At 43.7% G+C, this 26,697-nt stretch overlaps 1 protein-coding gene across 15 annotated transcripts in view; it reads right to left on the bottom strand.

Annotated features, from left to right (window-relative positions):
* ebf3a (EBF transcription factor 3a) overlaps positions 1–26,697 on the bottom strand; it is a 96,687-nt gene that overhangs the window by 29,764 nt on the left and 40,226 nt on the right. For 9 of the 15 annotated variants that reach the window (XM_053511474.1, XM_053511481.1, XM_053511484.1 and 6 more), the window contains exons 7-8: positions 7,159–7,240; positions 3,213–3,357 (exon numbers count right to left, since the gene is read on the bottom strand). In XM_053511474.1, the coding sequence (XP_053367449.1) occupies positions 3,213–3,357; positions 7,159–7,240 (227 nt within the window). The remainder of the gene's footprint in view (positions 1–3,212; positions 3,358–7,158; positions 7,241–26,697) is intronic. The other 6 variants (XM_053511478.1, XM_053511486.1, XM_053511483.1 and 3 more) reach the window with 1 other exon arrangement.

Here is a 26,697-nt window from a genome sequence, read left to right as displayed (position 1 = left end):
ATCACACTTGTCGGTAAAAAAAAAAAAATAAATAAAAAAAATCTATCCCGGACCTCCAAAGGAAAGTGACGAGTGTGTCTGAAGCGAAGCTGCTTCGACTGCGTGTGTGTCCTGGCCTCCTGCCGTCTTCCCGAGTGTATTGTTTTCCTGGTGTGAAGCTCTAATCAGAGGCGCACTCTCTTCCATGGCAACATGGCCACCGCCGCCGCCGTGTTTGTCACCTTCCTCCTTCTCCCCCAATACACTCGAACAGGTCCGCTCTTGCCTGATGCTGCCTCCCTTTGTTGAGCCGACGGCCAAACGTGCCGCAATAGTGCTGGGGATGGCCAGATGGCAGGCTGATCCAGGCGCTGATGGGATTAGAGCTCGTACCTCGTGTGTGTGTGTGTGCGCATGTGTGTGTTGCCCATCTGGCCCCCTTTAACAGGCTACAGCCCTGCAGACGCGATCCGCTTGTCTTTATTGCATAAACCTAACAACATTACCGCCACTTGGTATGCAAATCGAGCTGGAACTGCAGGCCTTCAATGCACATGCAGAGAGAGAGAGAGAGAGAGAGAGAGAAACAGAGGAAGAAAGAAACCTGTCTCTTTCATATCATCTTCTGTCTCTTTCACTTAGCATCGCAACCTTGCAAAGCTGCAAATAGTAAATCTGAGATGATCTGCTTTTACTGAGTGCCTCTTTAAAAAAAACTCGAAATCTTGTGTGTGTGTGTGTGTGTGTGTGTGTGTGTGTGCACATGTGTTTATGTGCGTGTGCGTGCTGCTGCACGCAGCAGGTGTAGTATTTTCCTGTCTGATTATGTGCATATGGAGTTGTGTCTTGCAAATGGCTTAGTTTGTTGTTTCTGATCATGTGCATATGGTGCTGTGTGTTTGATGCAGGCTAATACAAAAAAGACCTCCATGTGCAAGGACGTGAGGCACGCCTGGGTTCCTCATGGCCCAGGAAGGATGCATGTTCCAGCATGGTGCAGGGTGGATGGATGGGATGGATGGGATGGATTGTTGGGGTGGGTGGGGTGTAGAAGAGCAGTCTGCAGTCCACTGGGGGCAGCAGCAGGGGGAATTACTTTTAGTTGAAGATCAGAAGCCAGAGTAAATTCACTGTCCGGGAACATTAGCCCTTATTAGATGATTAGATAAGAGCGTTAGGGGAAGACGAGACTGTCTGTAATACACAGCAGCACCTCGCTCGCTCGCTCTGTCTGTCTCTCTATCTCTCTCTCCCTCGCTTGCGTTTTTTCCCGCTCGGAGCACTTATCACTTCCAAGAATGTGTTTCTAATCTCAAATACTCCTCTCTCTCTCTCTCTCTCTCTCTCTCTCTCTCTGTTATGGCTTTCAGCTAAAAAGAGGATATGGATGGGATTATGGTTCACAACCGTACACGTGTGTCCGTCTCGTTTTCTTTTCTTTTTTTTTTTCTTTTACACTGATGTGCACATGATGGAAAGGAGTAAATCTGGCAGTTATCACCTTCTCACCCGTCATCAATCGATTCTGCATAATCCTAACACACACGTGTCTCATTGCACCTCTTTTTTTTTTTTCTTTTTTCTTGTAAAAGTTCATGTCTGAAAAGTTCATATAATAATTCAGAAATTTTAGTAGGAGTGATTATGTTGGGAAGGCTGAAACTGAGGGTGAATGACAGTCATAAGTCCAGGGTTGGATCTCTTCCTTCCCTTTGTGCTAACTGTTCCCAGTCCGCTCTTAAAGCCCCTTATTAGAAGGCTAGTGGCAATATCAGCTCGGCCTAAATTTGACGTCTGGGCCGGCTGAAATCCCAAGTAGCTAAGTGGTGTAAAAGAAACAGGGTGTGTGTACGTGCGTGAGCGCCTGTGTCTGTGTGTGTGTCTATGTGTGTGTGTGGGGGGGGGGAGAGAGAGGAGGGCACCTTTTAAAACCATCAGGACTTTTTTTTTTTCTTAACGACTTATTAAAACATCACAGTTGCTCAAAGAAGACCTGATAGGATTGCAGAATTTAAAATATTAAAAGAAACCCGAGTCTGAGATGTACATCACACGGCGGTAAAGTTTGTCACTTGTTTTGTAAATCAAGGTTATATTCATTTTTTCAGGATTTGTTAAAGCACATTAATCACGGACTAAAAGAAATAAAAAGAGACATTAGATGAATAAAGGAGGTGAAACGGAGTAAGGAAAGCTCTACAAATAGGGCTTTGAAGATGAGGAGCACCAACAGCGAACAAGCTGGGCCTTTTTTTTTTTTTTTTTCCTCTCTGACTCTTTTTTTTTTTTTTCCCCAGGGATCGAGCGAGACGAGGGGAGAGGCTTCAACCTTCTTAATTGCTCTCCTAATTAAAGGCAGTTGCTAAGCAAAACACACCTACCATCAAACGGGCACAGAAGAGAGACAAACAACACGTCATGGGGGCCAACGGCCGCAGCACGCAGGGCACCCGCGCGTAATTAAGCTATTTTCATTTCGTCCCTGTCATTAATAAATGAACAAATAAAAGTCAGAAAAACCCCTAATCTTTTACTGAGCTTTGCTTTGCAAAAGGAAAGGGCTTGATAACCCCTAATTACCTCATATACATTACCTCATCATGTATGACCTCGATATGGTGCACATCAATGCCATGAGGTCATTAGAACTAAAATATAAAGGTGATGGGTTTTAAAGCAGTGTTTTTATGCTCTGGACGCTTCACTTGGATGTGTTTGTTTTATCCGTGTTCTTGCACACATGCTGAGAGTGAGATGTTATTCCTGAAAGAGTGGAAACTTTCAGATTTTTTTTTTTTTTTAAGTTGTATTATTTTGTCACCCTTGACCTTGACGTGGCCCAAGATCATTCATGAAAAGTAATAATAATATTAATAATAATATTAATAATAATAAAGATGGAGAAAGCAGGTAAGCAACATAAGAGAATGAAAAACTAACCTATGTGATCTACAAGTGGAAGCGTGTATGAAAGAAGGAATAAAGAAGGTTTACTAAAAGCTAAACTATTTCCTCAATCACCCCTAAATCAGACTTCACTCTAAAAGAGGCTCAGAAAAGAGGAAGGAGAGGATGGAAATACGACTTAACAAGAGGAAGGAGGGAGGAAGTAAAGAGAAAGAAGGGGAAAAAGTGAAAGAAGAAAAAGTAGAAGAGGAAAAGAAGAAAAAAAGAAGAAGAAGAAGAAGAAGAAGAAGTGCTGCAAATAATAAGGTCATGTAAAATGTGCCTACCATTCTCCAGATAAGGAGGGGCCGTACCTTCAGAGGGGTCAAGGCGACGAGCCCTGCGACCATGTTTGGAATTGTTGTGGACGAACATGTTGTCCGAAACGGCCAACACGTGACCGTCCACGTTAACCGTCGTCGATATAACGACCTGGAAAGAGAAGGAAGAGGATTGATGATCGTTATTAGCTTGCATATAGAAGAAGGTCATGTGATACCTGGTGTCGTGGATGAAAATGTTTGTATTGTTTCCGGAGCTTAACCTTGCTTATTGTTTATTTGGCAGGAATCGAGAGGAGAGACGACGTGAGGACCTTCCTCAGTTAACTCTCACAGAGTTCACCTCTACTAATCAGCAAAGCAGCTGCCTCCGAATAAACACCCGAATCAGCAGCTAGCAAGCTTGAGGGACCAGGGATCAGATTTGAGAAGAAGATGATGATTATTAATGACCTTTTTTTTTTCTTTTCCCCAAGAAAAGGTGCGCACTTCACAAATATGTGACATATGAGTTTCACACGGCGCATGGTTCATAAACATCGCTCAGTGTCATTATGCACCCGTGGGACGCATTTGTCATTTAATATTTCATTATTCTCTGAAAAAAAAAAAAAAATCAAAACATAAAAAATGAAGTGCCTCCTCACGGTGTTACAGGAGCTTAATTAAATTAAACGATATTTAACGTGTTCCTTCCAGACTTCCAAGGCCGGCTGCAGCGAGGTCTATACGTTAAAAGGAGGTTGCGATGCAGCCAAGCTATATAAGGAAGATTCAATTTCTCACTTGATAGCTACAATTAACCTTTGTGTGGATAAGAGCAGTTTCGCTTTCTATAAAAAGGATGCACTTAGGCGAGAGCGTTTAAGTGTCCTTTATATAAAGAACCCGCTTTTGAAAAGGTCTGTCGAATACCTGTCACTCAAACGCAAGGTTTTTTTTTTTTTTTTTTGGAGTGGTGCGTCTGTGTATGTTTGCAGTCGTGAGGGTGTGTGTTTAAGATCTTTGACAAACCTCCAATTAGACCTTAATCTGCCACTTGCGTGAACACAAGAGAGAAGAAGAGGCTCTCGTTTGCTCTTTCAGGTGTTAACAGTCTCTCAAACGTTGCCTGTGGCCCTCACGCCGCTAATGCTACCCATCTGCATTGATCTATTGATATATTGATTAGTTGTTTTCCCTCATTAGTGGCAGCGTGAGGCAGCGCAGAGATAAATGAGACTGCTTGGGCGGTGGTGTGTGGGGCTCTTAAATAAATAAAAAAAACAAAGAAAGAAAGAAAAAAGGAAACTCTTCAGTGAATTAGCGAGGTCGCTATTCTGTGTGGTTTTTTTTTTTATCTGTTTGGCTCACAGTGATGGCTTCAACAGGGGCACTTGATCTGACGAAGGGGAACGTTTAGCATTTGAATGGAGACGAGAAGCCGAAAAGGGGGAGAGATAGACAGAGAGAGAGAGAGAGAGAGAGAGAGAGAGAGAGAAAGCTGGAAATCAGCATCAGAATAAACATCAGAGCAGCTTTACATCCCCCCTCGCTCTCTGGCGCTGTATCTCTACGAGGATGATGGATAGGCCGTGCTCCGGCCCCCACCTGCCCGAGTGAGGGATGGGGAAAAAGAGGAGCAAGACAGGAACAGACAGAAGCACCGGAACCATGACCTTCAGACAGGATCTTTTTTTTTTCCTTTTTTTTTTTTTTCTAGGTGGAACATGTGTGAAATTTATTCTAGAGATGGCATTTAGTTTAACATGGAGCGGTCAGGATAAGAAGACAGCCACATTGCCTGTACTAGATGTAAAGTGAAAGACCAAACTGTACTGAACGGCCGAGGGAAAAAAAATTGTGCAGCGTATAGAAGGAAAAAAAAAAGTCTCATCTTCTCATCTTGGATAGATTCAGGTCAAAAATCATAATCATATATGGCCTGAGATGAAAGTTCTGGTTATTAATGGCTTCATCATCTTCCTATAGAAAGAGTGACCCAAATACCTGAGAGTTCTTCTCAGAACGCAATACTAGAGAGAGAGAGAGAGAGAGAGAGAACGGACAAAATGTGGGACAGTCTTCGAAGACGTTCATCCGGGTCAAAAGGTCATCATTATGGTTCCTTTCGCTCCTTTGTGTCTTTTGCTGAGGCAGCACAGCAGTAGCAGCAGGCAGGGAGAAGTACGCCGAGGGCCCTGGCGCCCTGTTAAGACCAGTTAAACCTTCAGGGAGGAGAGGAGATTAGAAAGACTGAGAGAGGGGGAGAACGAGGGAGTCAGGTGGGCCATCAGCGGTGACGGATGTTTCTTTTAGTCACCACAGAGTCAGAAAGGACACTTCCTCTCACTCTGACTCTGACCTTCTGCTCTGGACACATGGATCAATATCATCTGCGGCTCTCGTCCAGTCTGCATGAAAAATGAAAAACTCCGCCGCTGCTGCTTCTGTCTGGTCCAGGGATCCTGTCTGGCGTGTTATACATCTTTATAACACGGCCGAGGATACTCGCTTACACATTTCATCGTTAGAAGCACGATGCAGAAATGTGTAGGATTCTCATGTAAGGGAAAGAGAGCCGATGGTTGTTTTAAATGCTCCAATGTTGGTTTAATTATTATTTATTGATACATTACATTTCAGGTTGTTATATGCAGGGTACGGTGGCATAGTGGTCAGCACTGGGGTCCTGCACTGTCAGGGTCAGGGGTTCAATTCCCATTTTAGGTCTGCGTTCTTGCATGCCTGATGTGTGTTCTTGTCTCCTAGTTATATCTCACAGTCCAAAGACATGCATTTCCGAACATAAGTGAGTGTGTTCATGCTCGTGCCCTGTTATGGGTGGGCACCCAGTCCAGGGTGGACCCCACCTAGCGTCCTGAGTCTTCTGTTGCCGTGTCCAGAAAAAAAGTGGTTTTAAAGAATGAGTGAGTGAGAAAGTTATATGCAGAACTGGGACAGGACAAAAGACAAACAACATGATCGTAAGATATTCAGATTTGTGTAAAGCAATGATTATTCTTAAAAGCGCTATAAAAATGCCCAAATACCCCCCATGACAGACTTATTGTTATCGAAATGTCTAAAATTGTAAGGATGTGTATATGTGTGTATATGTGTGTGTGTGTACTGTATGTGTGTGTGTCTGCATGTGGGTGCACGCATATGTTGCACATCTTACACATCATGTGTGCAATCATTGTACAGTAGAACTGCTTTAATCCCAGTTGTACACATTTTATTCCTGTCGTATCCCACATACACCTCTTATTGTTTTCATGGACGTGACAACATGTTTCATTTAAATTGGATGGTCACTTTATTTCCAAACCGCCTTGGTTAGTTGCTGTCAGCTGTCCTAGTTTTGGGGAGTTTGAGATGCGTTCACAAGCTTTTTTTATGTGTGTGTATGTGTGTGTGTGTGTGTGTGTGTGTGTGTGTGGAAAATCGAAGCTGGCGGAAAATGAAAAAAAATTAAGGAGAAGAAGACAACTGGCAAAATCGTGTGCAACTCTTGTCCTTTTGGAGATTTGCTTGAAGTCATAAAAAATGAAATTTCACAGATTTGATAGATATGTCTTTGGATATACCTTTTCAATCTGATTATAAATAAAGGTGTTGCAATGTGTGTGTGTGTGTGTGCGTGTGTGTGTGTGTGGTGATTTGTAAGGTGTGAGTGTATTATGGAGCAGGATGGTAGAGCAGGTGAACAGTTTGTATGTTCAATACCGAGGGCTGAATCATCACGTCCCAAGAGAGGAACTCTCCCACGCCGTCTCTGGTTGCACATCCCTCCTATCCACCTGCTTTACAATACCTGCTCTATAGACTGCAGAAGCCTATTTTTATTTCAGAATGGCCTTTGTGGATATATGTGTGTGTTTGTGTGTGTATATATATGTACGTGTGTATGTGTGAGAGAAAGATCAAGGAGGAGGAGGAGGAGGAGGAGGAGGAGGAGGAGAATTACCTGGAACCTGCGCATGTCTCGTGGGTTGCCTGCATTCTTCAGGCAGTTCTGATTGCACTTGAGGAAGAATTTCAAAAAGAATCTGTGGGAAAAACAATCAGAGAAAGAAAAGACAATCAATCCAGCTGCGAACAAACTCGACAAACTCAGCCGAGGACGGATCAATAATGCGGAAAATAGATATGGACTTCCCAGCAGAGGTGAAAACTCCACAAGTTGTAAACCTACCAGTTGTAAATTGTAAACAGACCCAAACACTTAACACACACACACACACACACATCCACGACTGAACAGTAATGATCGCGAGTGTTTTGTTCGGAAACCCTCCCAGCGGATGTCTCGCAGAAACTGTCTGTCTGTCCGTCTGATGCATACAAATCCCACAATTCCCATTAGAACCCATCTGTCCACACTTGCACTAGGTAGGCAGATATTCCTCAGCCCCCCCCCTCTGCCTCCCTCTCCTCCTCCTCCTCCTCTCCATCCTGTAATTAAAGGCAGGCAAACGAGTGCACCTGAGCCCCTCTCATCATCAGGAGACGTTTGAGCACTTAACAAGGTGAGAGCGGCCCACGAAAAACTTCCACCTCGTTCTGACAATTAGAGCGGAGCCCGTGCACCAGACCAGCAGCGCCCAGCAATTACAGCGCAAATTACAGCCAACCTAATCTGCTCCGCAAATGTCATGTGTGTGTAAGAGCCGAGGTGGATCCCCCTCCGGCATATACACATGCACGCGTTCACACACACACACACACACATATATATGCGCACACGGCAACACACCTGTACCTAAGCCAGTGCATCTGTATGAATAGGTAAGTGTTGAACAAGTGGCTCTTAACTTTTTTTTTTTCAAGTCTCATCGCTAAGTCTCTTCAAGAGCTTCAACAGAAGAAGAAGAAGAAGAGCAATGACCCTCTCACTGCTCAGGTTCATCTCAGATAGCATGCACGTGACGTAAATAATGCATCGATCAGGAGGAATATCCAACCTCACATCCATCTCCTACATATGGATGTTCATGTGGACAAATATTTGCCCCGTCCCCATCCTCGGGTTAGCCTGCACCCAGAGCCGGTGCCATGCATGGCCAATGTCACGCATTGCTGATTGCGTGGCCGTGTAGAGTTAACACGTGTTCGACACAGCTCTGGGCAAACAGTTGAGAGTCAGGGGGCACACACACCAGACGAGCGCTCCCCGGCAAGAGCCATAAATCACGATGCGAAATGATCCCCGTAACCCTGAACACCTCTCCTCATCCCGGCCTCATCTGTTTACATTCTGGCTCTCCACGCTGACAGGGCGCGCAAGATGGATAAATGGAGATAAAGATAGAGAGAAGACAGAAAAGTGACTTCTTTTTTTTTTTTTTTTTTTTTATGAAAAGGCGGCCTTGAATTGGTGTCAGAAAATCATTGACGGCCGTCATCGCGCGAAACATAAATGCCATAACGGCGTCCACAGTTTGGGAGGAAGTGGCGATAGTGCTGTCGGGAAGGCTGTAAAAATCTCCACTCTTATGATGGCAACTTGGGCTTTAATTGCGTGCCGTGTGTGTGCAGGCCAGCGCTCGCAGGCCAGTGTGTTCGGACGTGTCGCTCAGAGGATGAGTGTTATGGGCTGTAATTCTCAGACCCCAGTACTTATTTCCCCATAGGGTCGTAATGTTTCCACAGCAGGTATCAGGCCATATCTCGGCTGAAACATGGCCCTCATTCACTTGCTCCCTGTGCCAGACGACAAACAAACAGCCTGACTCCTACGCACTCACTCACACACATATACACCAAAAAAAAAAAAAAAAATCTGCAAAAAAAAAAAAAAGAATGACTGTCATAAAAAAATATATATATAGCTATATAAAGATCCTGGGGCAGTTCATAAACACTTGATATGTATTCGCAATTACTGTCAAAATATCCTTAATACTGTAAATATCAAGTGGCTTATTAACGTCTGATATCACCTTCTACTAATTGCATGTGTCAAAAAGTCAAAAATAAAAGTTTTATTGTTTTTCCGTGATCATTTCAGCTTATGATGTATGTCTGTAAATTGATTCTTTGTTTGTTTGTTTGTTTATGGTATTGACCGTATTATCACTTTATTAATATCATGCAACAAAACCATCACTTCTTTCGTGTCCATTTGGTGTAGCCCTACTCACCGAACGTCTGGTATATACCAATATATCCGAGTATATCCACACAGCTCCACACAATAAGCCCTCATTAAGGCTTTGTATAACTGCTGTCTGTTTGTCTGCTTCGTTCTCAGCAGTTGATTAAGCAAAGCTGTTGTGCTATCTAATGAAAATCATCTCGGGCCTCAGTCCACAACTCCGCGTAATATCGCCTGAATTAGGAGCCATTTCAATTCTACGTGGGGATTGAGGAAATTGCTCCTTTGTGAGCAGGCGAGCAATTATGACCCCGCGGGAGGGGAGGGGGGTTGAGGGGGGGGAAAAAAATTAACCGCAATTAGGTTTGATTAAAGCTATCCTTCTCAATAATCAGCATTCGTGACAGGACAAGGGGCCCTGGTGGCCCTTGGATGGCAGCGAGGCGTCGGGCAATATTAAGGCCAATAAAAGGGATATTAGCATGGCTAATTACAACATGGCTAAAGCGTGTGTGAGGGGCCACTGTGTATTGTTATGTGCAAAATAATTGGACAAGGCAGTTATCAATTACGCGAGATGCCTTTTCAGTTTGTCAGAGCGAGAGAGAGAGTTAGAGAGAGAGAGAGAGAGAGAGAGAGAGAGAGAAGCCGAGCAGACATGTTTAATTTCATGTCTGAGGCCTCAACACATCTCTCAGCTCTTTTCTCAATGCCTCAATTTCTCCAACACTTGCTCATTCCCTCCCTCACTCTTCTCCAGACTATCAGCGGCACTCCTGCTTTTACTTTTATCTCCAATCACAACTGCAGAGAGAACAAATCCGTGATAAAAACCATCAGGCTGACCAGAACAGGGTAATTAATACAAGTTTTCCTTCTCTCTCTCTCTCTCTCTCTCTCTCTGACCAGAGGGGCCGAATCATTATGAGGTGATTAGTGCCAGAGCTGAGGTGGCACACAGAGCAAGAAGAGAAGGAGAGAGAGAGAGAGAGAGAGAGAGAGAAAGAGAGAGACTTGTCATTTGGAAGAACATTGGCTTCACAGGGTCAAGGTAATTGAGAGCAAAAAAGGAGAACGTTTCACACACCGCGGCTCTTACACAAGACTCACTTATCTTAACCAACACCAATAGTGTATCGTTTTCTGGCGCCAATTCAAAGGAGAACGTCTGATATTCTCACTCCGTCTCTGTCACTAGAAATGTAGAACAACTAAGCGATATGGAGGAGGGCTTGTTCACATAACTGGAGTAAAGTCTCTCTTCTCTTCTTCAGCTCAGACTCTCTCTCTCTCTCTCTCTCTCTCTGTTTCGCTCTCGTCCCTCTTTGTTTTTCTGGCTTCATCTTATCCTTCACATAACCGAAACCGAAATCTCAGACATAACCAAATAAACCTCAATCACAGAAATATGTAGCAGTTCGTACAACTCAATTAGTACGAAATGTTCTCAAAGTTAAGATTAGCATTAGGGGTGGGGTTCGCCTTCTTATCTTTCATTATAATATAATTTGCATGAGGAGGATCGAAATCCAAAAATATCAAGCTAATGTTGACGTTTTACTGAGATCGGTTTCAGATAAATAAAAAAAATTTAGAATTTTTTTTTTTTTTTATCTGAGATATTTATTGTGCACAGTTGTGCAAACATCTATAATAAAATAACGAAGGTAAATATAATATATTATACATATAATACCGCTTTGTGTTGTTGTGTACGTATGATGAAATATCGTTCTGCAGAAATTGTAAACATGTGAACCAAAAATAAATAAATAATTAAATAAATTTTAAAAAAAGTTCACTTTCAGTGTTTTCCAAGACAAGACAGATGAGTACATGCAAAGACCGGTAAAGAAATACAATGGCAGATGGGTTTGTCTGCGTGTGTGTGTGTGTGTGTGTGTGTGTGTGTGTGTGTGTGTGTGTGTGTGTGAGTGGTCAGTGTGAGCACTAATTGCTGGTGTGGCGTTAAGAGCCGGGGCCACAGCTGTGGGTTTGTACTGAGTATTGATCACCCAGCAACTCTAGCTGATCAGACCCCTGCCTGCCAGCCAGACAATAACACCCCCCCCCCCCAACCCCCCAACACACACACACACACACACACACACACACAGATGCACATCTAACAAACTCCTGCTATACATGGCCAAATTTTGCTATAAACTCAGCGCAAGGGAAGCATTTCACCACACACACACACACACACACGCTCGCGCGCGCGCGTTCCTGAAGAGATGCTTGTCTTTTTGCACTTCTGCGCAGGAAAGTGGGTTTGCAAATCCAAAAAAGTTTCACACATGCTTTCACACTTAAGCGCTGTGTGAGGTTGTGCGTGCTATTTTGTTCATTTGTACGCATGTGTGTGTGTGTGTGTGTGTCATGACATCATGGCTGGGGTTACAAGCGTTCTCTACAGGAACCAGATGGCCCATTGTGAGCTGTCCGTCTTTCCTTCTTTCTTTTCTCACTCCCTCTTTTCACGCACTTCGCCCTCCTGTGTGCCCAACAAGGGCGTCTCTCCCGATGGCATTGCTGCAGGCTTTTAATACACCCGCTCGTTCCCACCTAGCGCACACACACATGCACGCACACGCACTCCTACTTGAGGGCAAACAACCTAAGTCAACCTGTCTGCCACTTCTGAATGGAATACAACTCAGTGTCCCTAGAATAACACGCGGCTTTACAGCGTACAGCTTACCTTAGCTTACAGGAACGCTAACAGGTTTCATGGACAAATCCAGTGCTAATGGCTAGGGTGTGTGTATAAGAACATTAGGCAGAATTTAGCAGTAATGTTAGCTAGCTAGTTTGTTTTTAGGGGGCACAATGGCTTACTGGTTTGCACTGTCGCCTTGCACCTCCAGGGTCCGGGTTCAATTCCCGCCGCGGGTCTGTGTGCATGGAGTTTGCATGTTCTCCGTGTGCTTGTTGGGTTTTCTCCACAGTCCAAAGATGCACAGAATAGGCGAATTAGCATCAGCAAATTGCCTGTAGTGTGTGAATGAGTGTGTGAAAGTTGACTGGAGGTCCTACCACAGTTGTAAAATGGGAATAAATACAAAAGTCACCACTGGTCCCCAACGGTCCCTAGTTGGACTACAGTGGTTCTTGGATGGATGGATGGTTTTTTAACACTAAGGTGAAACAACCTTAGGCTGCTCTTGAGCACTATATCGCCTTATACGTTAAAAGTTTGTGCACCATCTTTGCTAACTCTAATGCAAGCTCAAGATTCTTTGACCAGACTTATGATCTCATGTGAGAGTAATAATCACTCAAATGTCTACGTTTCTACCTCTTTCTGTGAGTGTGCCTCACTTCTTTACCTGAACAAAAGTCAGGAATCTCACTACTGAGATCCAACCCCCCCGCCCCTTCTCTACTTCCTTTACTTTTTCCTTTTTCTCTCATCCCTCACTCCTAATGTGGAACATGCCTTTGACATCATTCCCCAAGCACATCACTGGCCCTGTCAATCAGCAGCCATTTTGTCTTCGACTGTGGCCTCATTAAATCTCTCCCTCCATCAACCCCTCCTCCATGCTCTCATCCCTCTCTCTCTCTCTCTCTTTCCGTCTATCTCTGCCCTCCCTCGCTCCACACCTCCTCTTTGTGTTTACCTGAGAGCTGATCACAGTGTGGATGCTCCATCACAGAAGTCATGGGGAGATCTCTCCAGCTGACTTATTGCTTGCACTCTGGGGGGTCACACGCTCCCTCGTTCCCCGCCCTGCCTCTAACCTGCCTGGTTCATAAGGCAGTTTAGCATTGGGGGGGGTCTTTTTTATGAAGAGTCATTGTTGTAAATCCGTGCATGCCCACCTCCTTCTTCTCCTCCTCCCCTACACTTTTGCCCTCTCCGCTCACTCCCTAGCCACAGACGGAGCTTTGATGTGGGCCACAGCAGCTCGAGTTTCCCTACGAGGAGATCGAAGGGGCTGCGTCCTGATCCACCAGGCCGCACATGGTCAGAGGTGTTTGTGTGTTTGGCTTACATTGCAAAAAAAAAAAAAACAAACAGCTAAATATATAGCACACAGCCATATATATGGTGTTTTTTGACACTTCTGCACTTCCTTATTTCAGCCTCACCTTGCTATCATTCCTCTCGTTCCCTTTCCTCCACATCCTCCTCCTCTCCTTCTCTCTTCTTGTTTCCCCCTCTCTCTCTCTCCCTCTTCTCCCATCTAACATTCATACGTTCACAGATTCTTTCAAGATGGCCCTAATTAGGAACTGTCATCTTTGCTGATTTTAATTATTAATTAAAGACAGGAAGGAGTGGGAAGGAAAATACATTTCAAATCAGGCCAAGGCTGTGCACACACACACACACACGCAAACATGCTAATGTGTGACCTGCCTGAAGTCTGGGCCGTGTGGTCTGGGAGATGCTGATTAAAAACATATTAAAACATTATAAATGATTAATGCAGGTCCAGTTCGGAGTGGCAATTATTGGTTTTAGCACACGTTCTCCAGCCTAATGACTAGAGCATCGCCTCTGTGTCACAACTCCCACACATCAACCAGAGCGAGAGAGAGAGAGAGAGAGAGAGAGAGAGAGAGAGCGTGTAATGCCACGAGTTTAAACACTTCCATAAATGCTAGAAGTAAATAAATGAGCTAAGGTAGCGCTAGGCTGCTGAATGACTACAGGCTGCTGGAGACGTTGTGCGCGCTAATGGATTTCTGTTAGGAATTAATATAAGTCGTGAAAGCACACATGGGTCAGACAGCTGTGTTTAAAGCAAACCAGGATCTTTTTTCAGGTTAATCTGTTGCTGCCCGGATTACACCCAAAACTATAAAAGTTATAAAAGTAAAAAAAAAATAATGAAAAAACGTCGGAGGTAGGATTAGAACTGTCAGCGATGCACTTATTCATTATAGATAATCCATAAACAAAGATGATGATTAAAAGAATATATCAATACATGTATTTCTATTATACGTGAACACTCTTATAAAGTGCGTACCTGTGTAAGTAAGTGTGTCTCACAGATAGATAGATAGATAGATAGATAGATAGATAGATAGATAGATAGATAGATAGATATGTTGTTCGGTATGACAAAAGGAGTCATTTTACAAGGGGATAAAACAATAGACAGAGTAAGTGAGCGAGCACGAGGGCACGGCCGAGACGGCGAGAAGAGAACGAGGGCGAGAAATGGCAAATGAAGAGAAGCTGGATTAGGAGCGGCGGCGTCCAGAGATGACGTGAGTGCCATATTTTGTGCAACAATAATGCGACTGGCAGCAGAGATCCTTGTTTCTGATTCATCTAGTGCCGTATGGCAGAGCTTTGTCAGTCTGCGCGCGATATAAATTATTCAGCCTGAGAGATGGCAATTACAGAGCCCTGCACAACCAAAATGAATATTTTATGAGGACTAAAACTGCTCTGGAATGAATCACACACACACACACACACAGGCGTGCACACACACACACGGTGTGCTTATACATGGAAGGGCTAGGGGCCGTGACTGCTTTCATATTGTTGACTGAAATCCAGAGAAGCCTAATAAGCAAATATATTGCAGGTTAACCTGACACTGTTTTGCCTGTCTTGGCGGACGAGCACCGCATCTCACCGTCTCTGTCCCGTCCGATACAAAAAGTGCAGACAGGCCACAAAGATCTCAGCAGTATAATTGTTTTTATTATCCTCACATTTACTTTACGACCCTTATCTTTCAATAGACTTTCAATACTTTTCAACAACTGTCAAGTATTCCATAAGCTGATAGGTTATTTTTTTCCACCTTCTTCTTCCTTCCTACGTTGCAGGACTAAAACTGAATATGTTTTCCTTTTGACCCTGTAAATATACTCTTCGTAGCCCACCAAAAAATGCAAGAGGAAGAGGAGAGAGAGAACAGAAAGAAAGAGCACACACACACACACACACACACACACACACACACACAAGCATAGTGAAAGGCTAATGGAAGCGGATTAGACTAGAAGCCTGCTTGCCCAAAGCATCGTCTGATAAAGGTTTTGTCTGTTAGGTTTCCTGCAAAAGTCCAGCTTTATAATGCTGAAACAAAAAATAACATTGTTCACAGGGCTCGCAGAAGCAAGGCGGCCTGCGTGAATAGGTATTGTGTGGGCCCAGCCAGTGATACCTTAGCTTTTGTGCTCCTGGAGCAGGTCAGGGCTATGACATCAGAGCCACACAAGCAGGCCTCTGTGCACTGAATGCATTGAGGATTTCCACCATGGTGGGAAAATGCATCAGGAGAGACCTTTTTTTTTTATCTCAGCGCACTCACAAGAACACACACCCGGATACAGACACTGACAAGCACACACGATCATGCACACATATACAGTATGCATTCACACACAAATGCACATGGAAGTGCTACACACTGGTTTTCCGGTGTTCACTTTCGTGCACGCCTGACAAGATGGTTTTTAAACTTGAATTTTTTTGCACAAATTGAGTTCTTTGATTTGCTAAAAAATGTTTACCAAGTTGTGTGTAATAAAGCATAATAGCATTTAATGACACATTCGCGATCGGACGCTTCATAAAACTGATGTTTCAAAACTATCTGCGGTAGCACACCTTCATGGAACCCAGTTCGATCCTAAACTCAGGGTTTCTACCTGTTTTGCATTTTGTCCTCCTCTCTATGTGGATTTCATCCAGGAAACATGGTACAATGAGCCCTTAGGTGTGAATGAGTGTGAGAACATGAATGCGCATGGTGCCATAAGATGGTCCGGCTTCACATCCAGGATGTGTTCCTGCCTCGTATCTTGTCTTGCCAGAATTGTGGCTCTGACTAGAATAAACTGCTAGGGAAAGATGAATCAAGCTATTTAAATAGTGGATATAAAATTATACTTTTAAACATTGATTTAAAAACATACTTATAATAAGATCACGGAAAAAGTGAAAAGTTGTGAGCTATTTGTTACTATAAGAAACAGTGGATATGATTAGGTTTAGAAATGTATAGAATGGCTGGGAAGTGGGAGTGTATTCTGAGAAGTCCAGAACAATACGTTATATCGCGGTCTCAAAGTGAGCAAAACGGGTAGCATAAAAGAGTGACAGAAAAAAGAGAGAACTAGAGAGAGAGAGAGAGCATGGCAGTGGAAGCCCATGTTAGCAAAGCGGGATCTGTCGCCTGATGTCGGTGAACACGTGACAGTGAGACAAATGCAAAAAGAGGCATGTCTTCCAAAGCTGCCGCTTTCCTGATGGCTCTTCCCTGCATAACTGACACCGCTGCTTTGCTTCGCCTGTCTGGGACACTCCAGCTTTCAAAGAGGGTTATCTACAAATAATAAGGATGTTCTTGCTTGCTGAGTCGACATGCAAGCATCGCTCTCTACAGAAAGCGAAGAAAAACACACATACGAAGGCAGAGGAAAAAAAAACATCCCATCTCTCCATGGAAGAAACAGAGAGATGTCAGGTTAATTTTGCAGAGAAGCAGCTGAGGTGCTATGAGAAGACAGCGTTAGAGTGGGTAGGCGCTGTCGTACATCCACGAGTGTGTCAGCATACATGGAGATGGGCTGCTTCAGGGGGGCTCAGGGACCGGAGGCAGGGTTCAGGGGCAATGATCTGGGGGGGTTATTAAAGCATCTTGCACTCATTCTGTGGTTTTACAGCCCCAAGCCGGAGGGAGAATCATTTTCCAAGCAACACAAAAACCAGTCTGTCTGCCACTATCTGCCACCAGGGGGCTTTAAAATCACAAACAATGTTTTGATTCCAAAAGATCAATAAATAAACAAATGTGTAAACTTTTTGAAGTGTTTAAGATATAGCAGTGAAGAAAGGAGAGGTCACAGTTTTAATCTCCAGCTCTTAATAAAGTGCCAGGATCGTTTTGTGTTCGTCAATCACAACACACTGATCAGTCAGAGAGAACAGAGTGTGTGAGTGAGGAGGAAATCTGAATCTTGTTACCTATGTATGATGGTGGTAGTGTTCCACCACGAGCAGGCCTGGGTGTCCCCGGAGGGAGAGACCTCATTAATTGCTGCTGTAAGTGGGGGATCCGGCGTGGGGCCGAGATTCAATACAGGAGCATTTATCCCTTCTCTCGCTCTCATTGCCGGGTCGTCATTCCCAGCCCACAAGGTGGCAGGCACCGAGCGGCTCGGATAATGAAAATTTCTTCAAGTATAAAATCCTTAATCAAAATGCTGCCGGTGTCATCTTGCACCGGCGGAGAATCGCGACTTAAATTAATATACAACAGAACCTTTGGCTAAATTAACATGCCCTCATTTGCCATGCGATTCCCCAGGATGGAGGGATGAGAAGAGAACGAGAGAAAGAAGGGAAAAAAACTGTGAGAGGGATAGAGAGGAACAAGATGTCGTTTTCACCTCCAGCTATGAGCTCTCAAACTCACTCAGAACAATATGTTGATGAAGGAAGAGAAGAGAGAAGAATAAAAAAAAAAAGAAAAAAAGAAAAAAAAAGCATATTAATAAATAAAAAATGCTAACAAGCCAGGGGGAGAAAAAAAACGAAAGAAAATAAACCTTGTAATTGAGTGTCTTTCTAATGATTCACATTGAGATGACAAAAAAAGGCAATTATTTGGGCCATTTTTCCGCCGTGTTTAGACGCCGGATTTGTTGATGCGCAGCCTCTTGCATTCATCCCTTGTGGGTATTAGTGAACTCTGAGAAACGACGGTTTCAGCAAAAACATCACAGCTGAATGCAGATATTCTCCAGATATACCCGCCTAATGACCTTGGGGACCGAACATATGATATAGCTTTATATTTCACCCTAATGCACACATCCAAGCTCGCGAGCGCAGCCCACAAACGCTGACGAACTTGTATCAGGCGAATACAACCAGGCTGTGATATGCGCGCGCTGGTGCTGTTGTGAGTGGGGGGGGGGGGGGGCAGGACGCGGGACGCGGGATGCTGTGATACACGGCCACGGTGACACCTTTGGGAGCGGAGATGTCTCCATCCTACTTGGTCTTAACAATCCGTTCTGTTCCACTGAGCACGACTATCACTTTTGTGAATACGTTCCCCAGTATTTAGCAGACAGCCAGTTATCTAATAGTAAATATAAATTGTTGCATATTTTTCTCCAGTGACGTTGTTGCTGTGTGTTTTGACAAAGCTCCGGTGAGGTTACAGCATTGGCCTTGACAGGCGAAGCGTCAGCTTTTTTTTTTTTCCTTCTTTTCCTAACCACATGAGAACTCTCAATTTACTACTAGCCTACATCTCTCTCTCTCTCTCTCTCTCTCTCTTCTCCTTTCCCACTCTGCCTCTCTCCCTCTTTGCCGAGGCGAGCCGAGCCCCATCTGCATGCACTCAGATTAAACATTCAATTTGCTACCTGATAGGCCACAAGGTCCGCCACTTACCATACAAATGAAAAAAGTGTCACTGTCAGCCCCCCTCCCGTATTCTCCTGACCCTGCACCGTACTCGCCTAATAATCCTGTAATATTTACTTCAGGGAAATTATGACGCGTGGCATATTTATCTTCATGAAAAATGTGCATGTAAAATTGAAATAGCCTTTTGAACGGGGCGAAGATACAGTCAGACACTAATATGCTTCATGAACTATAAAATTTAGTCACAGGGTAAGACTGTATTACTGCTGAAGCACGCACACGCACACACACATCGAGACAGAGAGAGAGAGAGAGAGAGAGAGGCAAATTTCCCCCCATGTTAAGCTGGTGTGAGCTCTGGCAGCCGATTCAGTGTGATAGTCATTACGCTTACATGATGGTACAAGTCAGCCCTGTCGGATTTCCGCGCCCTCTCCAGCTCCCTTGCATTAATCTCCTTCCCAATAAGCTATTTTCACTTGCTCGCTCACGCAGCCAAATTGAAATAAGGTGTAAATTTGCGGGTCTTAAATCCGAACAAGTACAGACAGATATTTTTCACCTGCCTCCACTCATTTTCTCACAAGTAAACACGACGCGCGTTCTCTTTCATGCTTTCCTGCCTCTGAAATCATTTGTCTTTTCCCCCCCTCCCTATTTTGTCGTCTTATTTATTTTTTGTTTTTATTTATTTGTTTGTTTGTTTGTATGATTCCCTATTTTCTAAACATTATTTTAGAAAAAAAAAAAAGCAAAAAAAAAAAAAATCTAGGTGAAATTTGAATAATACAGTCTCACAGACAGCTGTTGGTGAAATCCATGAACGCTCGCATGGCTCCATGGAAAACATTGCTTCACGTGGAAAATAAAAATGCCCCTGATTGGAATTTGCATGGCAATTATGTTTCCAAAATAGGTAACCCAACGTAGCATGAAGCGCTTCTTAAGCAAAGTAAGTTAGTGATAAGGAACCATCGGGAAACGACAAAAACAAAAAATAGAAGTATAAAGCAAAAGAACAGGATGGGGAGGGTGTGAGAGTGCACATATATTTACCGGGTTGAGGTACGAGCGAGAGTTCAGATATATGATCAGAAGAGTGCGGATCGAGATATATGAGCTCGAACCTTTGGCCTTTGACAGGAGCTAAAGCAGGCGCTGGAGGTGAGGTGAGCATTATGGCTGACCTGGAGCCTGTGCAGCTGTTGTGCTGAGTGATTTATATCTGTACACATCTCTCCCTCCGTCAACTGCACCGTGACCTGCGGCTCTGAGCCACATTACCGCGTTTATTTCATAATACAGACAGAGAGAGAGAGAGAGAGAGAGAGAGAGAGAGAGAGAGGGAGGTGAGCTCAGGTGAATTCGCTTGTGGAGATGATGACACTGGTCTATTTATCAGAGCCTCAACAAGTGGGTCAAGACTCCAACATCACATGGATAACAGAACATAAAAGGGATTTGTGTCTGTGTGTGTGTGTCCATGTGGGTGAAATGGAAGAATATCTGTGAGCAGTAAGGCAGGATATAAACTAAATCACACAGTAAGCTACTCAATATTTGTTCAGTCTTAACACTTTTTTTTTTTACCTAAGGTAAAACAAAGTTAGATTACATAAGTTAGAAAAGTGAGAAAAATAGAAATGATAACTCCGCCCCCAAAGTTAGTCTTAACCTTAATGACTGTAACCTTAAATACATAAGGAAGAATCAAAGAATTTGCGAATAAACGGTTGTAAAATCAATTTTAACAATCTTTTATTATTATTATTATTATTGTTTATTTTATTTATTAATAATTTTTTATCATACAGTTTTCTAACAAGGTGGCCGGGTGGCTTAGTGGTTAGCACTGTCGCCTTGCACCACCAAGGTCAGGGTTCGATTCCTGCGTCGGAGTCTGTGTGCATGGAATTTGCATGTTCTCATGTTCCCCCTGTGTTTAGTGGGTTTTCTCTGGGTACTCCGGTTTTCTTCCTCCGTCCAAAGACATGCATATTAGGCTAATTGGCGTTCCTAAATTGCCCGTAGTGTGTGAGTGAGTGTGTGCCCTGCGATGGATTGGCACCCCATCCAAGATATACCTCACCTTGTGACCAAAGTATCCTGGGATAGGCACCAGGCCTCCCACATCCACAACCCCCCCCAATATTACCCAGTAAACAGGATAAAGCGGTATAGACGATGAGTGACTGAGTTCTCTAACAAGCTCCACCCTTTTTATTAAACGCTGCATACAGAGTCATTGTTGTGCCCAAAGTGTCCATTATTTCAAACTTCCTTCCTGTTTCTCTGGAATATAAAAAAAAAAAAAAAACATCAACTCATCCTGTTCTTCCTGTGTACAGTATGTCAGCTCATCAGTGAGTAACAATTGTTATGTGATGTCATACGATATTTTAGTCTTTGTTCTTTTACTGCGAAAAAAAAAAAGAATTACAGAAAAAATGATGATGAATTATACAATGTTTTGACTCCTGGACTTTCAACCTCATTATGATAATAATGTAAAAGAATGTAAATGGTTGTGTCTTTTAGTGATCAGTGGCAGTGCAATGTGTACAGTGTGTTTGTGTCTTTGGTTAATCACTGAGCATCACCCAGAGCAACAGGATGGCATTTGGTAACGGGCTAATGGCCACTCTTATGGTCGTTTAATGCATAATTACTCCTGTGACATCCCACTCGCCCCCACGGGCTACTGGCCAAAGGTCATGACTGAACCTGACTCAGTGGAAGGAAATTATGATTTGACAGATTTTAAGCATATTGCCAATTTGTATAAAAATATTATCATTATTATTATTATTATTATTATAACAATAAGCAAAGTATTATTATTATTATTATTATTAATTTATAACAATAAGCAAAGTATTATTATTATTATTATTATTATTATTATTAATAATAATAATAATAATAATAATAATAGCCATTTTTATGGCCAGCATTGTCTGTACTGTGCGTGTGTGTGTGTGTGTGTGGTGTATGTTTAAGGCAGTGTCAGTGTGATAAACACCCTTATGAAAATGCCACCCATATGTGGGCCACGCTCATACACTCGTCTAGCGCACGGCTTTATAGGAGTGGAGTAGCTCCATATCAATTTAACATTACATTTGCCTCTTTCTCTCTCTCTCTCTCTCTCTCTCTCTCTCCCTCCACCCGTCTCCTGCAGCACTTCTCAATGGCCCTGTGACTATAATTGATTGTGATTCTCCGCTGAAAGCCAGCGATCCCTGGGAGCCCAGCGGCGGAGACACCATTCATCAGGCACGGCCCATAAGTGAAAATTTATACAAGGTATGCAGATGTTTAGAGTTTGGGGTAATCAATAAAGAGTAAATAAAGATTGGCACTCACTACACTCTGGCTGACAGGCTCCAGCCTAATGTTTGTCAAGCAAATTAAAGCGACTGCGACTTCTCACCTGCTCCGACTACGCCGCCACATATGGCTCCGAAGTTAAAAATAAGAAAGTGTGCATACATTATCATGCATAATGTACATCTCCCTCCATTTAATATGCAAATTTTGCGTAAAATATTACTGAATACCTTCTGTTCTAAATGAATAAATTTGAATGGCAATTAGAATAATCTTGTATAATTAATGAAAACTGTCAATTTTTGTTCATAAGTAATTTGATTATCATGTTGATAGGACACTTATCAAGTTCAGTAAACTGTTAGATTAGGAAGAGGGGAGGTGGGGAGGTGGTGAGTGGGGGAGGGGATTCTGGGGGAAGAAAAAAATATATTACCAGCTTTGAAAATTTCTCTTGGCATGATAAACAAAGACACTCGCTGGCACACGTCCTGACATACGGTAAAAGGGAAAAAGGGAGCAAGGGAGAGTGAAGAAAAGACTTATGTATGAAATTCTAATAATGAGAATTTACCCTCTCTCTCTCTCTCTCTCTCCTCTGAGATTTTAAGGGTGTCGTTAATTTCATTGATCAGTGAGACTACCAGCGTCTGTAGGGGTCAACAGCAAGGTGAATCCCCTCTGCTCGAGCAAATTATATAGCAATCACCACACACACACACACACAACATGCCACAGCTGGTTCACACCCATTTCTTCCTCTAACACAAACACAGACATGACATTAATATCCAAGAACTTATTCTGTCGCTTTTTCTATCCAAATAAACAGTTTGTTTCCGCACAAAAACAACTAAATAGCAGGGTAGTTGTGAGGGAGGTGCATCTTGACCTCCTCCTCCTCCTCTCCGATCCGGACCATTAACAAGCTCCATCCCTCCCTTTTCCTGTTCTCTCTCTCTCTCGTCCTCACTCTCCTCCAAATTTCCATTCAAATCTGCTGCTTTTTCCCCTCACAGGCAGAAAGAAGAAGAACAAAAAAAAAAGGAGTCGCTCACTCACTCACTCACTCACTTGGATTTCTCCTCATGAAGAAGTTTAGATGTTTAATTCATTGACGCCATCATCCATGTAAAACCCCGATTTCATCATGAATAACTCTTCTGCATTTAATTAATTTAATAATGCCTTTCAGAATCTTAAAATGACTAGGAGGAGATGGAGACGGAGACGGGAGAGGGAGGGTGGTGGTAGTGGTGGTGGTGGTGGTGGTGGGGTGGGTTATTAATTAGTCCCGAACTCTCCGCGCAACAGTTCCTTCTCCTGTCAACACGCAGGTCACCGGCATCCGAACACGGCTGACTGGAGGAAAAGTTGCCACCAATCACAGAACAAGTCATCGATGACTACTTCCTCCTACGTGCCTGACATCCCTCTCTGCGTGTATCAGTGTGTGTGTGTGACGAGCAGAAAGAAGAGCACTCTCCGATTGATCTTTTCATCGCTCGCTCCCCTCATCTCGTCTCCCCTCGTCTCCGGGTGTCGGCAGCTCAACCAAGCAGGCCGTGTTTTACTTTCTTATGCTTAATTGCTAATAAGGTTTACTCCGACAGAACGGCAGACACTAGATGGGTGCTAAATTGGCCTTATCATCCAGTGCCTCAGACTTAGTGGAGCCCTCCATCTCCATCTCTCTCTCTCCCTCTCTCTCTCTCTCATTTTCAGGGCTTGCACTGATGCTTCCTGCTGATAGTCGAAGTCTACCATGGCAGGAACGGATTATTTTTCATGCCCAAGCTTCAGCTGTTTAGTAGTAAGTGTGTTGGGATAGTGTGAGAGTGTGTGTGTGAGAGTGTGTGTGAGTGTGAGTGTATGTGTGTGAGAGGTTAGTGCACTCGTTTGTGTGTATGAGCTGATGAAAGACACACAGTGATTCCTCATTCTTACTCACTCTGCTGTCTGATCCCACTCTCCTCAATGTGTGTGTGTGTGTGTGTGTGTCTGTGAGTGTGTGTATGGGCAGGGCTGTTGAGAGCAAAGCCAGTAATTGGTGATAATGTACATTAGTGAAGAGCGGCTCTGAAATGTGAGACGTTATCTGGAGCAAGCGAGACAGAACATCACAGAAGAGTACATTAAAGAGCCTAGATTGCTTGAGGAGAGCTCACACATGTGTGTGCACGCACGCACACACACACACACACACACACACACACAAACACATGCACGTATTGTATGTGCCATAGAACTTACTGCTACACGTGAAAAATAATCCACTTCACCAATCCTGGATTTCATCTCACACGCTCAAACATCCGTGCATGTTTCATAAAGGTTACATTTTCTACGTTTAGATGTTTGTTTGTTTTTTTAATTTCAAAACACCTTACTCTTTGCATATTGATCAACCGTGCAGGGAAATTACAAAACGCATGACGCAAATATAGATATATATATATATATTTTTTTTTCTACCCCCCTTTTTGTAGAACCGTTGGAAAAATCCAGCTGACTTCAGAGTTTGTCAATATCGGCGGAGGTAATTAAGTGTTTTGAGTGAATGTGTGATGCGGGACTGGGTAATGGCATCATTTGGAGGCCAGTCACAGATGCGGCGTGTGGAGCCGAGCCGTAATTAGCAAGAAATGCTGTACAGGTTTTCCACTAATTAGCAAATTATGCTGAAAATAGCATCAAGCTAATTAACAGTTATTATGGCATTTTTGAAAGTATGACTTTAATTAGCAAAGTCCTGACGCATGCAATTTCAAACTTGTCCAGGAGAAAAAATAAAATAAATAAACACGGGACATGATCAAGAAGCTACGCAGATGATTAAGATGAAGTCTGGGGGGGGGCGAGAGAGAAAGAGAAAGAGAGGGGAAATCTTTGTGGTTTAACTGAATCTCCATCTAAATGAAGGAGAAATTAGGGCAGGTTTTGTGCAAGTGTGTGTGTGTGTGTGTGTGTCGCTGCCAAAAGCTTGGGTGTAGCAGCCTGCTGGATGTCAGGTGGCTGTGTTACCCCCCAAGCTCAGCTGCTCAGTAGCACTCACTTATTCTCCCCCACTGCACAATAACACACATCCATATATTCTAGCCAAGACGACACACACACACACACACACGCACGTCTGCGCAGAAACCATATCCACCATCCGTGTAAGCCAAAGCAAACACGCACAATAGGAAACACATGACATGCACGTGAAGACTCTGACGTGGACTTCTACACACAAACAAGCTGCATTCCGAAATTCTTAACTCATATTTGCTTTTCTGAGAAGAGATTATCAGGGAGGAGGCGGCATGAGAGGTGAGAACAATTAGGCTACGGTCCACGGGTGGAACGCAGTCTTCCTTTTTCTCCCTTTTGCCCTCTATTCCCATCCAAGTCTCCCCTCCAACTGCCTCCCCAAACTGGACCAAGTCCACAAACCCTCCCTCTTTCTCTTTTTTTCTCCTCTGACGTTCTTCTCTCTGCTCCCCCCACTCTCTCTCTCTATCTCACACACACACACACACACACACACACACACACCCTCCCGTGCCCACTTTGGCCTATCAGCGTGTTGCTTGCAGGATCCTCTCCGACCATTATGTGAGGAGAACCGCTTGAACCTGCCCTCTGTCCTCGTCATCCCGTCCATCCCTTCTGTCCTTCATGCTCTCGGAGGGAGGCATGAGGAGGATTTGGGGGGAGAAGAGGGGGCGGGTACGGGGAGTGGGTTTGCCGAGCCAAGTTGTGACACTGCCACATATGGCCTCCTCCATCACTCTGGCTAATCAAGCAGCAAGCAGAAGCGAGGGCGCTCTAATTGCCAGACACCGCGAGAACGCCGGCGTTTCAGGAACGATCCGGATCCCGAGAAAGGATGCGGTTATTGTTTATGGTTTCCATCCAGGTGAGGATGAATCATGTGTGTCGAGCACACAAGGAAGCGAGAATGTAAAATTGTGTAAAAATGCAAGAAATTTATGGGAAAGGGATGGCTTCCGTTTCGTTCAGACTGATCTTGGAAAGACACAGACAGACAGACAGACAGACAGACAGATAGACAGAGTGGGAGGGAAATTTCCAAGAGAGACAGACAGGGAAAAAAAAGACAGAGATCTTTCCCAGAAACATGAGGTTCCTTCAGGGGACTCACAGAGAGCTTCCTGTTTTCCTGACCGAACCCACTGGGATTTCAGCTGGGACCCACAACAAAAAAGTGATAGAGAGGGAAAGAGGGAGACTATTCCCTCGCTCCACTCCACTAGTCATTTATTTCCTTCCCTTATTTCAGATAAACAATCAGCTTGAACTGTGGGATTGGCTTTGTTCATTCATCTGTTTGTATACAGTACAAAGGGAGTTCAAGTCAAACCAGGACTTTTTATTGTGCAGAATACCAGAACATAGTTATGTGTGTAAAAACTTCCTTTATTTCTTATATATAATCCCCTGCTACATTAAGGCACGAGTACCCGCATCCCTTTTTAAATGTAGAAAGTTTTCTCAAATCAGACTGCCTGCTTCATGTCTGAAACGCTGGCCTCCCAGGAACTCCTATAATGATCCAAAAATGTAGAAATTCCTCGGAGCGAGGTCAGGACTGTATGGACAATAATGGCACAGGATGTGACAATAACTCCCAGCCAAGTTTCTGTAATGTACAGGCAGTGTTTGTGAATGACTGTGTGTACAGTCCCACAGACAGATGCACGTCTTTA

Source organism: Clarias gariepinus, chromosome 14 (genome assembly GCF_024256425.1).
Source record: "Clarias gariepinus isolate MV-2021 ecotype Netherlands chromosome 14, CGAR_prim_01v2, whole genome shotgun sequence".
Classification (NCBI taxonomy): Eukaryota; Metazoa; Chordata; class Actinopteri; order Siluriformes; family Clariidae; genus Clarias; species Clarias gariepinus.
The sequence above is the reverse complement of the archived record's forward strand: the minus strand, read 5'-3'. Positions and strand labels throughout refer to the sequence as shown.